This window comes from Pelophylax lessonae (assembly GCF_965119305.1).
Source record: "Pelophylax lessonae genome assembly, chromosome: 13".
NCBI lineage: Eukaryota > Metazoa > Chordata > Amphibia > Anura > Ranidae > Pelophylax > Pelophylax lessonae.
The window spans coordinates 40,943,407-40,955,605 of NC_138780.1; the positions used below are offsets into that span (position 1 = coordinate 40,943,407).

General features: G+C 43.0%; 1 protein-coding gene across 1 annotated transcript in view; it reads right to left on the reverse strand.

Annotated features, from left to right (window-relative positions):
- LOC309569824 (receptor-interacting serine/threonine-protein kinase 2-like) overlaps positions 1 to 12,199 on the reverse strand; it is a gene marked incomplete at its 3' end in the record, with an annotated part of 105,669 nt that overhangs the window by 15,106 nt on the left and 78,364 nt on the right. The window contains exons 3-6 of the mRNA XM_082275827.1: positions 12,095 to 12,144; positions 11,850 to 12,008; positions 10,221 to 10,321; positions 4,017 to 4,065 (exon numbers count right to left, since the gene is read on the reverse strand). Of these exons, the coding sequence (XP_082131953.1) occupies positions 4,017 to 4,065; positions 10,221 to 10,321; positions 11,850 to 12,008; positions 12,095 to 12,144 (359 nt within the window). The remainder of the gene's footprint in view (positions 1 to 4,016; positions 4,066 to 10,220; positions 10,322 to 11,849; positions 12,009 to 12,094; positions 12,145 to 12,199) is intronic.

Consider the following 12,199-nt stretch of genomic DNA (forward strand, 5'->3'; position numbering starts at 1 on the left):
AAGTGATCCGATTCTCACATCGGTTACCAACCTGATCCGATTTTCATATCGGCAACAAGTGATCCGATTCTCACATCGGTTACCAACCTGACCCGATTCTCGTATCGGCAACAAGTGATCCGATTCTCACATCAGTTACCAACCTGATCTGATTCTCGTATCGGCAACAAGTGATCCGATTCTCACATCGGTTACCAACCTGATCCGATTCTCATATCGGCAACAAGTGATCCGATTCTCACATCGGTTACCAACCTGACCCGATTCTCGTATCGGCAACAAGTGATCCGATTCTCACATCGGTTATCAACCTGATCCGATTTTCATATCGGCAACAAGTGATCCGATTCTCACATCGGTTACCAACCTGATCCGATTCTCATATCGGCAACAAGTGATCCGATTCTCACATCGGTTACCAACCTGATCCGATTCTCACATCGGCAACAAGTTTTTTTTTTTTCCGATTTTCACATCGGCAACCAGTCTTATCCGATTCTCGTATCGGCAACCAGTCTTATCCGATTCTCGTATCGGCAACCAGTATTATCCGATTCTCGTATCGGCAACCAGTGTTATCCGATTCTCGTATCGGCAACCAGTCTTTTCCGATTCTCACATCGGCAACCAGCTTTTTCCGATTCTTATATCGACAACCAGCCTTAGAGGCCTTCCGGAGCCGGCCTTACGGGGGGGGGGGGGGGTGTACTGTAAGGTTCTGGCACTCTCAGTGCCTCCTATCACATCATTTCCGGGTGCTTTCCATCTACCTAGATAGATGAAGCACATATAGGTGTGTTTCCCTTTAAGAGTGCTGACATCATCACTGAGCGCCGGACTGAACAGCTATTTAAATCACCAGCTCTCACTCACATGTGTTCGTTCAACCTACTGTGTGCCTAGATGTGCCTTGATGCTAACCTGTCTTGAAGCTCTCATGCTTGCAAGCATACCTCGCTGTCGGAACCACGCTGCGCTGATCCCTGTATCCCGCTACCGGATCATCCGCTCTTGTCGAACCTCTCCTCTGCTACATTGCTACTAGTGATAAGTACCCCACAGGGGAAACCTCAATAACCTTCATACTAAAGCTTACACTGTCTAGCTCTGCATACTAAGGACTGTTACTACATCTGCACTATCTAGATTGCTAGCTCTTGAGCCTACTATCATCTGCTCTTGCACTGGGTTAGTCTCTCCTGTATGTCATCTGCTATCCTATCATCTACTACCATACATAATTGCTAACCTATCTGCATCCCACCTGTTACTATCTCATTCTCAAGAACATTCCTCTCAAGTGTCTGTCACCTATCGTCTCAACTCAACCTGTCTCTTCAGCCTATCACCTCTATACTACTATATACATAGATCACTCCAGGAACTTCTTATTGAGTGTGTGTATTTACTTGCTGAATTGAGATCATCCACACATGATGAGTCTTTGGGAGTTGGGATTGGTGTCTCAGCGTTTCTCTACATGACTACTGAAGTGGAATATTTCTGCAGCTGTAAATCCACGTCATACATAAAACGCAGGAGCGTTACAGGCACCCGGTGGGACGGGACCCCCGAGCAAAGCCACGGAAGGCGGCGGCGGGGGGGGGGGGACGTCCCCTCCCGCCCCCCCGGGTAACGATCCCTCCCGCCCCCCCGGGTAACGATCAAGCGGCTCCGGAGCCGCATCGGTCATTACCGACGGAAAGCCAACCGTCGGCTCTAAACCACGGTACCGGGATGATGCCTCTAGCTAGAGGCATCATCCCGGTACACTACAGCAAAGTTTACGGACGTCATATGACGTCCACCCAGGGAGAAGTGGTTAAATATGTGATGTATTCTATTGTTGTCATCTGAGAATTATATATACTTTACTATGTGTGGTGCTATTTGTACATTCGTTTGAGGCTGTACTCCTTATTTTATGGAATCGTATGTTTGTCTTTTCTTTTTGATTTTTCTGTCTAACAATTTTATACTATTCTAAAATAAAAATATATTATTTTTAATACTGGTGCCAATAAAGTCCAATTCTTCTTCTCTTTTTCCAATTCCTGAGATTAGATCTGGTTCATTCGTAATTAATAGATCTAGCAATGCATTCCTTTCTAGTGGGAGAATCCACCAACTGAGACATGTAGTTGTCCTCTAAGACATTCATGAAATGACGGGCCTTTAGTGAGTGCGCAGTCCCCTCTTCCCTGTCAATGTCAGGATAATTGAAGTCCCCCAATATGATGACTTGCCCCAGCTTTGCCACGTTACCGCATAGTGATAGAAATTCCAGCTCAACCCTTCTCCCTTTGGTTGGGCAGCCTATAGCATGCCCCCACTATTACTTTCCCCTTTACTTCTCCCTATGGAGTGTTACCCACATGAATTCCACCTCCACACTCGTTCCTTCCATAATGTCACTCCTCTCTACCACCCTTACATTATTTTTGACATACAGACATACCCTTCCACCTCTTTTTCCTTCCCTGTCCTTTCGATACATAGAATACCCTTGAATATTGGCCAGCCAGTCATGTGAGGGGGTCAAACCAAATTTCTGTTATCCCCACAAAGTCTATGTCCTCCTCATGTACTAACAATTCCAATTCATCTATTTTGTTAGCTAGGCTACTGGCATTTGTGTACACCCCTCTTAGTGTTGTAGAAGTGGATAGTGGTATATACTTAAGTTTTTTCCTGTTTGGTTTGTGGTTTGTCTGCATATTCCCCCCAGTGGTTGTCATTACGGTTGTATTGTCGCTTATGACTCTACCTCCGAGCCCTCCCCCCCAAAACACCTAGTTTAAAAGCCCCTCCAACTTTGTGGCCATCTTTCTCCCCAATAGAGCTGTACCATCCCCATTAAGGTGCAGCCCATCCTTACTAAAGAGCCAGTAGCCAACTGAGAAGTCAGCCCAGTTCTCCTGGAACCCGAACCCCTCCTTCCTACACCAGTTCCTCAGCCACTTGTTCAGTTCCCCAAGTGCCTTCTGCCTCTCTGGTGTGGCCCGAGGTATAGGCAATATTTCAGAGAAAACCACTTTTGGAGGTCCTATTCCTCAATCTATTCCCTAAGTCCATGAAATCATTTTTTAGGATCCTCCACCTTCCTCTCACTTTGTCATTGGTGCCTACATGCACCATGACTGCTGGGTCCTCCCCAGCCCCGCCCAATAATCTGTCGAGCAGATCTACTCGGTGAATGAATATTTATACCCTGGCTTTTTAAGAAATTCTGTTCCAATGAAAAATAAAAAGATCTTTGGGCAGTTACATCCTGCAATAACCATGAAAATGTAATCCTGTGTTTATTGACTAGCTTCAAGCTAAATTAAGCTACTGAGAATATAATTTTGCAAATAATGACTTCAGGGCAGAAAGTCAAGCTCTGGAATGACCTTTACACCTCCAGTGTTTTGCTATTAAACAGTTAATACCCTATCACACTAAATTATTGATATTAAGGTGAAGGAGGAGGGAACAGGCAAAAGCCCAGGAATTTGACTGTGTGCCCTCAGCTGTAGAGGCTCGGGAAAAAGATGTTCTGACAGTGAGCCGGTAAGTGACTAAACTTGACCTTTCACCCTTCCCTTCACCTTAGCTCATGACCAAATGCCTGGGCATTTGGCTGCATAGCTGGTTGACCACAGCAGCATTTTCTAAAAGTCAGGTAAACACATTTTTTGATTTTTAAATATTACAGGGCTTTTATACTGCTTTATGCTGTAAATATGTCAGAATAGACGTGGTGATATTGCTACAGACCTGCATTGAAGTGTATGCAAACCATTATTTTTGTTTTTGATAGAGTATGGGAATGGCTAAGGTGTTTTTTATTGTCTACATAGAGACCAATCAGCTTCTAACCTCAGCTTGTTTAGTTAGGCTTTGGCAATAAAACTTGGAAGCTAATTGGTTTCTATACAGAATTGTGACAACTTTTGCACTCTCTAGCTTTGGTAAATTAACCTCTAAATGATTATAGCTATTAACACTAAAATTGCTCAGAGACGCTTACTGACCTGATGGCGTTGGATTGGGATTGTCAGCTTCATCAGGCATGTTGGAAACCTGAACGAATTGTAGGAGACAGAATAAACTTTAGCATGGAAATAAAAACATGTAAACATCTCTGTAAATTTATTTCAGTCCAATGAGCTGGTATTTGTGGAATTCTATCCCCCAAGTCTGTGATTCTACAAGGCACAGTAAAGTTTTTATTGCCATGTATGCTTCCATTGTAGGGGAGGATTGGGGCAAGGAGCAGGGGGTCACCACAGGTCAATGGGCCAATAGATGTTCTGCTGGAACACTGAGATGAGATGCTCTACCATTCAGACCTCATTGAGCTTTGAGTTACATCTTCTGGGCTCCCTGCTCTTATCTGTCCCTATCTGCTCCCTGTTCAGGCCTGCAATACCAGGACTAAGCAGTGGGTTTCAACATTTCTGGCTCTGAGATTTTATACAACTGTATGCAGAAATGAAGTTGATGTTGGGAGAATGCAAAACAGCAAATTTGGTAACAGAATATGGTTAAATAAGGAATATTTGTAATATAAGGTGTGACATGGTATGCCATTTGGAATTATGTTTAGATGAGTCTATATAATTTTCATAGAGAAGCAGTGATCTTGCGGTGTTCATAAAGTACTTTCTTGTTTTATTAGAACAACCCCCATTTTTTTTTTTTTTAGCATGTATATGTGAAAAGGTGTGCTGCAATAAACTATGCTTTTTGAGACATCAGATGACTTTCATCATGGCCACCCATTGTTGTGTTTGCCTCTAAGACCAAAGGTTCCCAGTCCTCCCCAGTTTCATTGGGAAGATTTCTCTTCACTTTTGGAAATGACTCAATTTCCTGACTTCCCTCTGTGCATATTCTACAAATTCCATAAATGTGTCTCGAGTCATGTTGGATCGGTGTGGTTCCGTATTCCTATGGTTTAGTTTCTAGTTGAAAAGCTTTGCATGTGAATACAGTAAAGAAATTACAAAAAGATGGTCTTTTGAAAAGTCTTTCTGATTAGGCAAAGCTTTGGTACTTTCTGGTAGCCCCCATCCCATACATTATCATTGACCAGTAAGGAAGCTGGCTTTAGTGATGAGTCAATAGGAACTGTGACAAACTCACTCAGGACAGGCTTTGGAGGGGACTGCAGGCTAGCCTCTTGCCTACTGACTATGGGCCCTGGCATTTAAAGGGAACACTACTCATTGTGAGGTGTATGCTGGGGGGGGCCCTTGGAGTAATGTTACTTTGGATTCAAGTCCATGTCTCCCCAAGACACACAGAGTCTGGGACTCTAGGCCTAGGATCCATGTTAAAGGCCTAGCTGCCTATTACCAAAAAAGGACTGCTCCACACAGTCAAACGCATAGCAGATGCTAATATCAGCTCAACCACCTGTCTTCCACACATTGTTAATTGTGCTCATTAACTCACCTATTGTCTTCTGTCAGGATGTGTTTACACTTATAATAATGTGTATTGTTCTTTGGGATCAAGTCTAACCTGGAATGAGATCCCTGAGTTTTTAGGTGGTAAATTGTGTCACCTAATGGTTGCCTGCTAGCATTCTGTGTACTTCACCTAGGCAGGTTTAAGTGCTAAGATAATTAGCATGTTAATTATATTAGACAGGCCAATTTGGTTGGTTAGCAGACTGGTTGGCAAATTGAACTGGGAATTTTATCTTTGTTTGTTTCATGTGCGTCGCCCTTCCATGTGTTCTTTGCTATGAAGGCCAGTTATAGGTGGGGGCAGAGGCCATTTTCTTTGTTGTATATGTGTACTGGTGAGTGGACATACTGGGTGCCTTTGCTGTAATACTATCAGCTGGGCTTCCATTATGCCCCCAATTACCTTTCAGGAGGGATGGGCCACCTCCAGGCTCACCTGCCCCCTATCTATCCATTAGCTTGCATGTGCTCCCACTGTGGAGACTCTTTAAAATTCATTAGAGTTAGGACTGCAGGTAACAGGGAGCCTTGACGTGGCCCTGCAGCTTACACATGCGTTTGCAAATGTGTGCTAACTAAACCCCTGTATTGACGCAAACTGTTAGACAGGCCAATTTGGTTGGTAAGCAGACTGGTTGGCAAATTGAACTGGGAATTTTATCTTTGTTTGTTTCATGTGCGTCGCCCTTCCATGTGTTCTTTGCTATGAAGGCCAGTTATAGGTGGGGGCAGAGGCCATTTTCTTTGTTGTATATGTGTACTGGTGAGTGGACATACTGGGTGCCTTTGCTGTAATACTATCAGCTGGGCTTCCATTATGCCCCCAATTACCTTTCAGGAGGGATGGGCCACCTCCAGGCTCACCTGCCCCCTATCTATCCATTAGCTTGCATGTGCTCCCACTGTGGAGACTCTTTAAAATTCATTAGAGTTAGGACTGCAGGTAACAGGGAGCCTTGACGTGGCCCTGCAGCTTTCACATGCGTTTGCAAATGTGTGCTAACTAAACCCCTGTATTGACGCAAACTGTTAGACAGGCCAATTTGGTTGGTAAGCAGACTGGTTGGCAAATTGAACTGGGAATTTTATCTTTGTTTGTTTCATGTTAATTATATTATTGTCAGCAATAGTTGCTAGAGGGGGGATTAGCCATAAGTCAGCCCTACCCCATTACCTTAACCATTGTGTGATGTTTTGAGTGAATATTTGAGTGGTCACTGACATACTTCTCAAGTGTATAAAAAGTCTGTATTCTGGTTCAATAAATGTTCCAGATCTTATACAAGCTAAGTATCAGCTAGTTTTGTATGGGACAGCTATATTATCTGATATCTATGTTCAAGACTGTAAGGAAGCGGTATTCTGACGGAAGCACACAAGTACATTGTGGGTCACGGTTCGGTTCCAGGAATGTACAGGGTTCCAGAAAGTGTCAAATCTTTGATCACTTATGTAGCAACTTCTTTGATAGGTTTCTAGGTTGGTTAGGTAAATTTAGTTCTTTTGACTCCTCTGTAATCAGTGGAGCAGTTGGTGATTGCTTTGGGCTGTTCTGAACTTCACTGGTTGCAATTTTGATTGTTTCCCCCTGTCTTATGGAAGACTCAAGAATGCAGTGGGCTGGAAAGGCAAATCAGCAGGGTAAATATTTGTTTTCTCAGCCAAACCCTAGGGGAAGGGTGCCCAGTAGGTGGCTGGGGAGTACATAAATATCATGGGTTTGCTCTGGTTTTTGTCCAGGAGGAGAAGTTCCCAGCTTAAAGGGCTGCTGCCCTTCTAGACAGCCCAGCTGAAGTTCTAACTTTGTTCATCGAGGTCCCAGTTATGCTAGAGCTGGAGGGCCTCTCTTGTTGAAAATTTCTGGAACAAATTAAGGAATTTCACTGAGGATCTGATCTGGAGAGTTCATAGGAAAATGTTCTGACTGATATTAGAAGGTGGCATTCAAGTATCCAGGGACATTGTGAGTAAATACCTGAGTGTAGAATCCTAGTGACTGTTAGCTGCTACTATCCCCTGTGCATCAGTGCATGTGCTTGCTTGCACCAGGACATTTCTTATGGTGTCTCAGCAATGCTCATTCTCTTAGCTGCTACTAGAGGGACTGTACTAAGAAGCTTTGACAGAGTGGAGAATGTATTCTTAATACTGTACAGTGTTGCTAAAGTATCCCACAGAAAACTGCATTTTATCAAAGTTTATAATGCACAAAATCTCAAGAAGACAACCCCCTAGACTGATCATTGAGCCGGAGTGAGTGACGCTGTGTGCATGGCTACCCCTAATCTAGGAAAAGAACCTGGGACAAATCAGCGGGCCTTTTCAGAGGTAAGCGCTACACTTAAAACTCACAGCATTCGAGCGAGCAGAGGAGGAGTACTGAAGGCACCTGTGCTTTATACCGGTCAGCAGCTTGATTTAGTTTTTGTTTTTGTAAAGCTATGGACTAATGTCTCATTTACAGTAGTTCCACAGTGTTATATAAAAGGACAGCTATCACCAGATTACAGAGTTACAGAATTTATTTATATCCAGGTTTCAAAGGTTTCTCTACACAGACAGAAGGAAGTCAAGAAACAACATCTTGGTGATAGGGTATAGCTAGTTGGGGAAATAGTGGTAATTGTATCCTGAATAATACTTGCTTTACCAAATAAAAGGCTGGCACTGTGAAAATGAAAGGGCTACAAAATATTACCATAAACCGCAACCATTTTCCACTGTACTTGGCTGCCTCGTTGATGTTAAAGTGTTTTTGGTACTTTAACTGACAGCATCATTATCTCCTAACTCAACTAAGGTCCTATGTTGCACCCTTAACCACTTGCCGACTGCCTAACGCCGATCTACGTTGGCAGTCAGCCCCTCACAGGCAAAGTGACGTAGGGCTACGTCACTAGCTTGTGAGGGTCTAGGGAGCGAGCGCGCGCCCCCGGAGGCGCGCTCCCGCGTGGTCACGGACCCCCCCCCGCGCGTGTGACCGGCGGACCCCTGGTCAGAAAGGGGGTAAAATCTTCCGGGGCTTAAGTGGTTAATGCATTAAATAAGACCCACCCTGGCTCAGAAAGGGAAGGAACTGAGGGAAGGAAGAGAGGCTGGTGTTGGGGTAGCACACCTCCACGACCATTCAATGCCACAAGGGGAGGCAGTCTGTGAAGATAGGTAGGGCAGGGATGCTTTGCCTCAGAAATTACAAAAGAACAGTGGGAATTAGTACTTATATATAAACTCGCCCAGATTTTCTGAAATATGAACCTACCCTATGGGAAAATATGCATCGTTTGTGAGGTCCACTTGGTTCTAACACTCCACACTCTAAAAAGGGCACCTACAGTGACATCTTACTTCACAGATGGCATACTGATGTACGTAACTGGAATAAAATGTGCCTTAGACTTTCAGAGGAAATTGGGGCAGGGCCAGCAGGTAATATGTGTTAATAGAAGTGGTGCATGCAGCATGCAGTATTGAAACGTGATGATAGTATGCAATAACAAATTGAAGGATTTAACAGTGGAACATGTAGCCTCCCCCTGACTTAAACAGTAGTCAGTCCAGACTAATTGTGTAGATCTTTACTTGGTCTTCCCTAAACTTAGTTATAAATATTTATATTTCCTTCAGCCAACCAAGTAGGAGGGTTTAGGCTACTGATGCATACTGCGGGAGGATATAAATATTGGGACAGACCATGTGCTCGCTCTTTTTTTCCTAGGCTGAAGCTCTGCTGTTAGGCTCAAAAGCCTGTTTGGGGCCTACCATGAGCTGAAGTGGTCCTGAAGCTATGCCAAGGAGAAGATCCAGGGGAGTCCCATTGCTGGAGGAAGCCAGAAGGAAGGCTGGTCTCTCCAAAGGGCCTCGTGATTCACTTGGAGGACAATAAAATTTGGGAACATGCTTACACTGTAGCCAAGTTGGCTTAAAGGTTCTGACACTTTAAAGCTGGACATGGATCTGGAGAGTCTGTATATGATCCACATGGTATCTGGAACCTCTACCCTCATCTCTTTGACCATTCTGCATTAAAGCTATGAAAAGACAAAGCGGCTGGTGCCCAGTATTCTGTCTCAGTCCCCCATTTTAGTCATGGGCTCAGTTCAGGGGTGAAATGCAAGCCAGCCCTTGCCTCTGGAGGTGCCATCCTGCCTTTGGGGTGTCAGGGGGTACATACACATAGCGAGCCAAGGCAAATATTACAGTGAAGTTTAAAAATGAAAGGCCTGCAGGTGATTACATTATAGTAATACTATCCTCTAAAAATCACAAACTTGGTAAAACACCGCTATAAACAGGCAATTGTTACTGCAAGTGTCAAGCATGGCAATATGCAGACAATCAATAGGTAATGGTAAACAAATGCAGGCAATAAATGGGCAATCAATATCTTTTTCTGGGGACAAATAGGCAGTCATGACAATATGCGGGCAACAAATAGAGAATGGAAACAATTCATTGACAATTACTGGCTAATCCTGACAATACTAGGCAACAAATGGGACTCTGGCAGAAAGCTAGAGAGTTCCAATCTTTGTTGATATCTAGTGCCCATAACTATTTGCTAAAAAGTATATGATACAAATTATATTGCGCCTTAGACTATATGGTGCCATTGCTCCCCCCTACTCCCTTAGCTGTGGTCACACCACCCTCTTCTCTGAAACAGAGTTCAGCAGAGTTGCTATTTAAGCTGTAACAGTTGTAAATTCTTTTATACAAAAAATACCAAAATGTACACCCCCCCCTCTCAATAGCAGATTATACCTGAGAAGAATAGGCTTCAAGTTTTTTCAAAACATCAAAAACAGCGTCCATAATTTCCCTGTCATATTGTTCTTTCATCTTTTCTAGCGAGTTTGCACATTCTGCAAGATAGTCATGAAGACAGTCAAAGATATGTACTCTTAAATTCTTAAATCAGTGCTCTAACATCATATATGCTAGAAAAATGCACAGAACAATAAAAATGTAGAAAGAAAAAATATTGTGTAAACATGTAAAAAAAATTGCTGCAAAAATGAAATATTTATACAGTATGTTGGTGCACTGAATACATCAATAAAAAATAGAATAAAGACTCACAAATAGAATTTCTGTGAAGAAATTGTGCCAGTCATGTAAATGGCTGCAGGCATGAGATAATATAAAATACAGTATATTATACTGTATGTATTTGCTCAATAAATAGCTTGAAGGGGGTGATCACAGCTGCTCTTTATTTAGAAAATGTTGTAGGGACTTAAAGGATTAGTTCACCTTTATCAAAAAACTGCCTATGAAAGTAATGGGCACCTGTAGATAAACCTGTGCCGCTTTGACTAAGATTGGATAATGTCCTTGCCATGTGGGGGCCATTTAAGCTCTTTCCGAAAGCTGAGCGGAAAACTCCCAGAGATGGCATCATTCTGTCCTGCTTTGTTGCTAGGATGTTGCTAAGACACTCCCAGCTATTACTGCTCACCTTCTACATCACAAGAGTGAGATATCAAATTCTCACACTATTTCTTCCATCGCAGCATCGCTAAGCTGCAGCAACAGGAGAGAAAACATACATGTGAGGGGGAATAAATTAACGGAGAACAGCTTAGCAACATTCTAGCAACAAAGCAGGAGGGCATAATTCCGTCTCTGGGATTTTTCTGGCCAGGTTTTGGAAGGTACATACATGGCTTACACCTATACCAAGGCATTATCCAACTTTAGTTAAAGCTGTACAGTTTGTTTTCATCTACAGGTGTCCCTTACCTTCATAGGGTTGTGGAAATATGAGATCTGTTTTTGCAAACTCTAGCAGTAATTTTCCTCTGGATATGGTATGCTATCCAAATGAGCTTAGTAGCATTCGGCAACTGGTTGGAGCAACCAATGTATCATCCATATACCCCACAGGGACATCATTAGCACTCTGTGTGGGCAGAGTTGTGTAAATCTCAGGATTGGATGGATAGAAATCATTTAGCAAGAAAAAACACTTCCATATAAGTTGTTCAATTGTCCATTTAGCTGTTTGCCTAAGTTTAGCTTTAAGTGTACTGGCTGCCCCCGTTTTTATCATTAAGGCTGGGTTCACATGTGGGGCCAGTTTCTGTGCAGATTCCGATGCGGTTTCCATTCAGCGGTTCAGGGGCGAATTTTACACTTAAGTCACTCTTGAACCGACTGAAAAAATGCACAGGACCCTTTTTTAATTTGCACTGCAACTGGCCTGCATATATGTGAACCGGCTCCATTAAAAACTGGTCTGGTTTACATGTTATGCGAATTGGATGATGTTTAAAATGCATCCGATTTGCATATATGTTAATGGAGCCTTACTCCTCCTTTTTTTCTTGGCTGGGTTAAGCAATAAAGGGACATACAATAAGTCATGAATGCATATTATGAATTCCTTACCAACAAAGCTTGGCCGTTTATTGGGCTCATGATTCCAACATTTCTCCATCATCTCTATGGCCTGATCAACCATCCTCTCGTTTTTGCAGGAATCCAGATATTCCATTGGGGGTCGGATTTTATTGCATACACAATTCTTAATTATAGTTCTACGTTTAACTAAACACATAAAAGGTATTGAATAAAGCAAAACATTAAAAAAAGATTTAAACATTTGGTAAAATGATACAATGGCTGGGACATACCGGGATAAGGCTCACGACCTGACAATACTGACCAGGTTAAGATGCTAAAGCTGAAACACAATGGGAAAGAGTCAATATACCGTAATAATCAGATGACTAGCATCA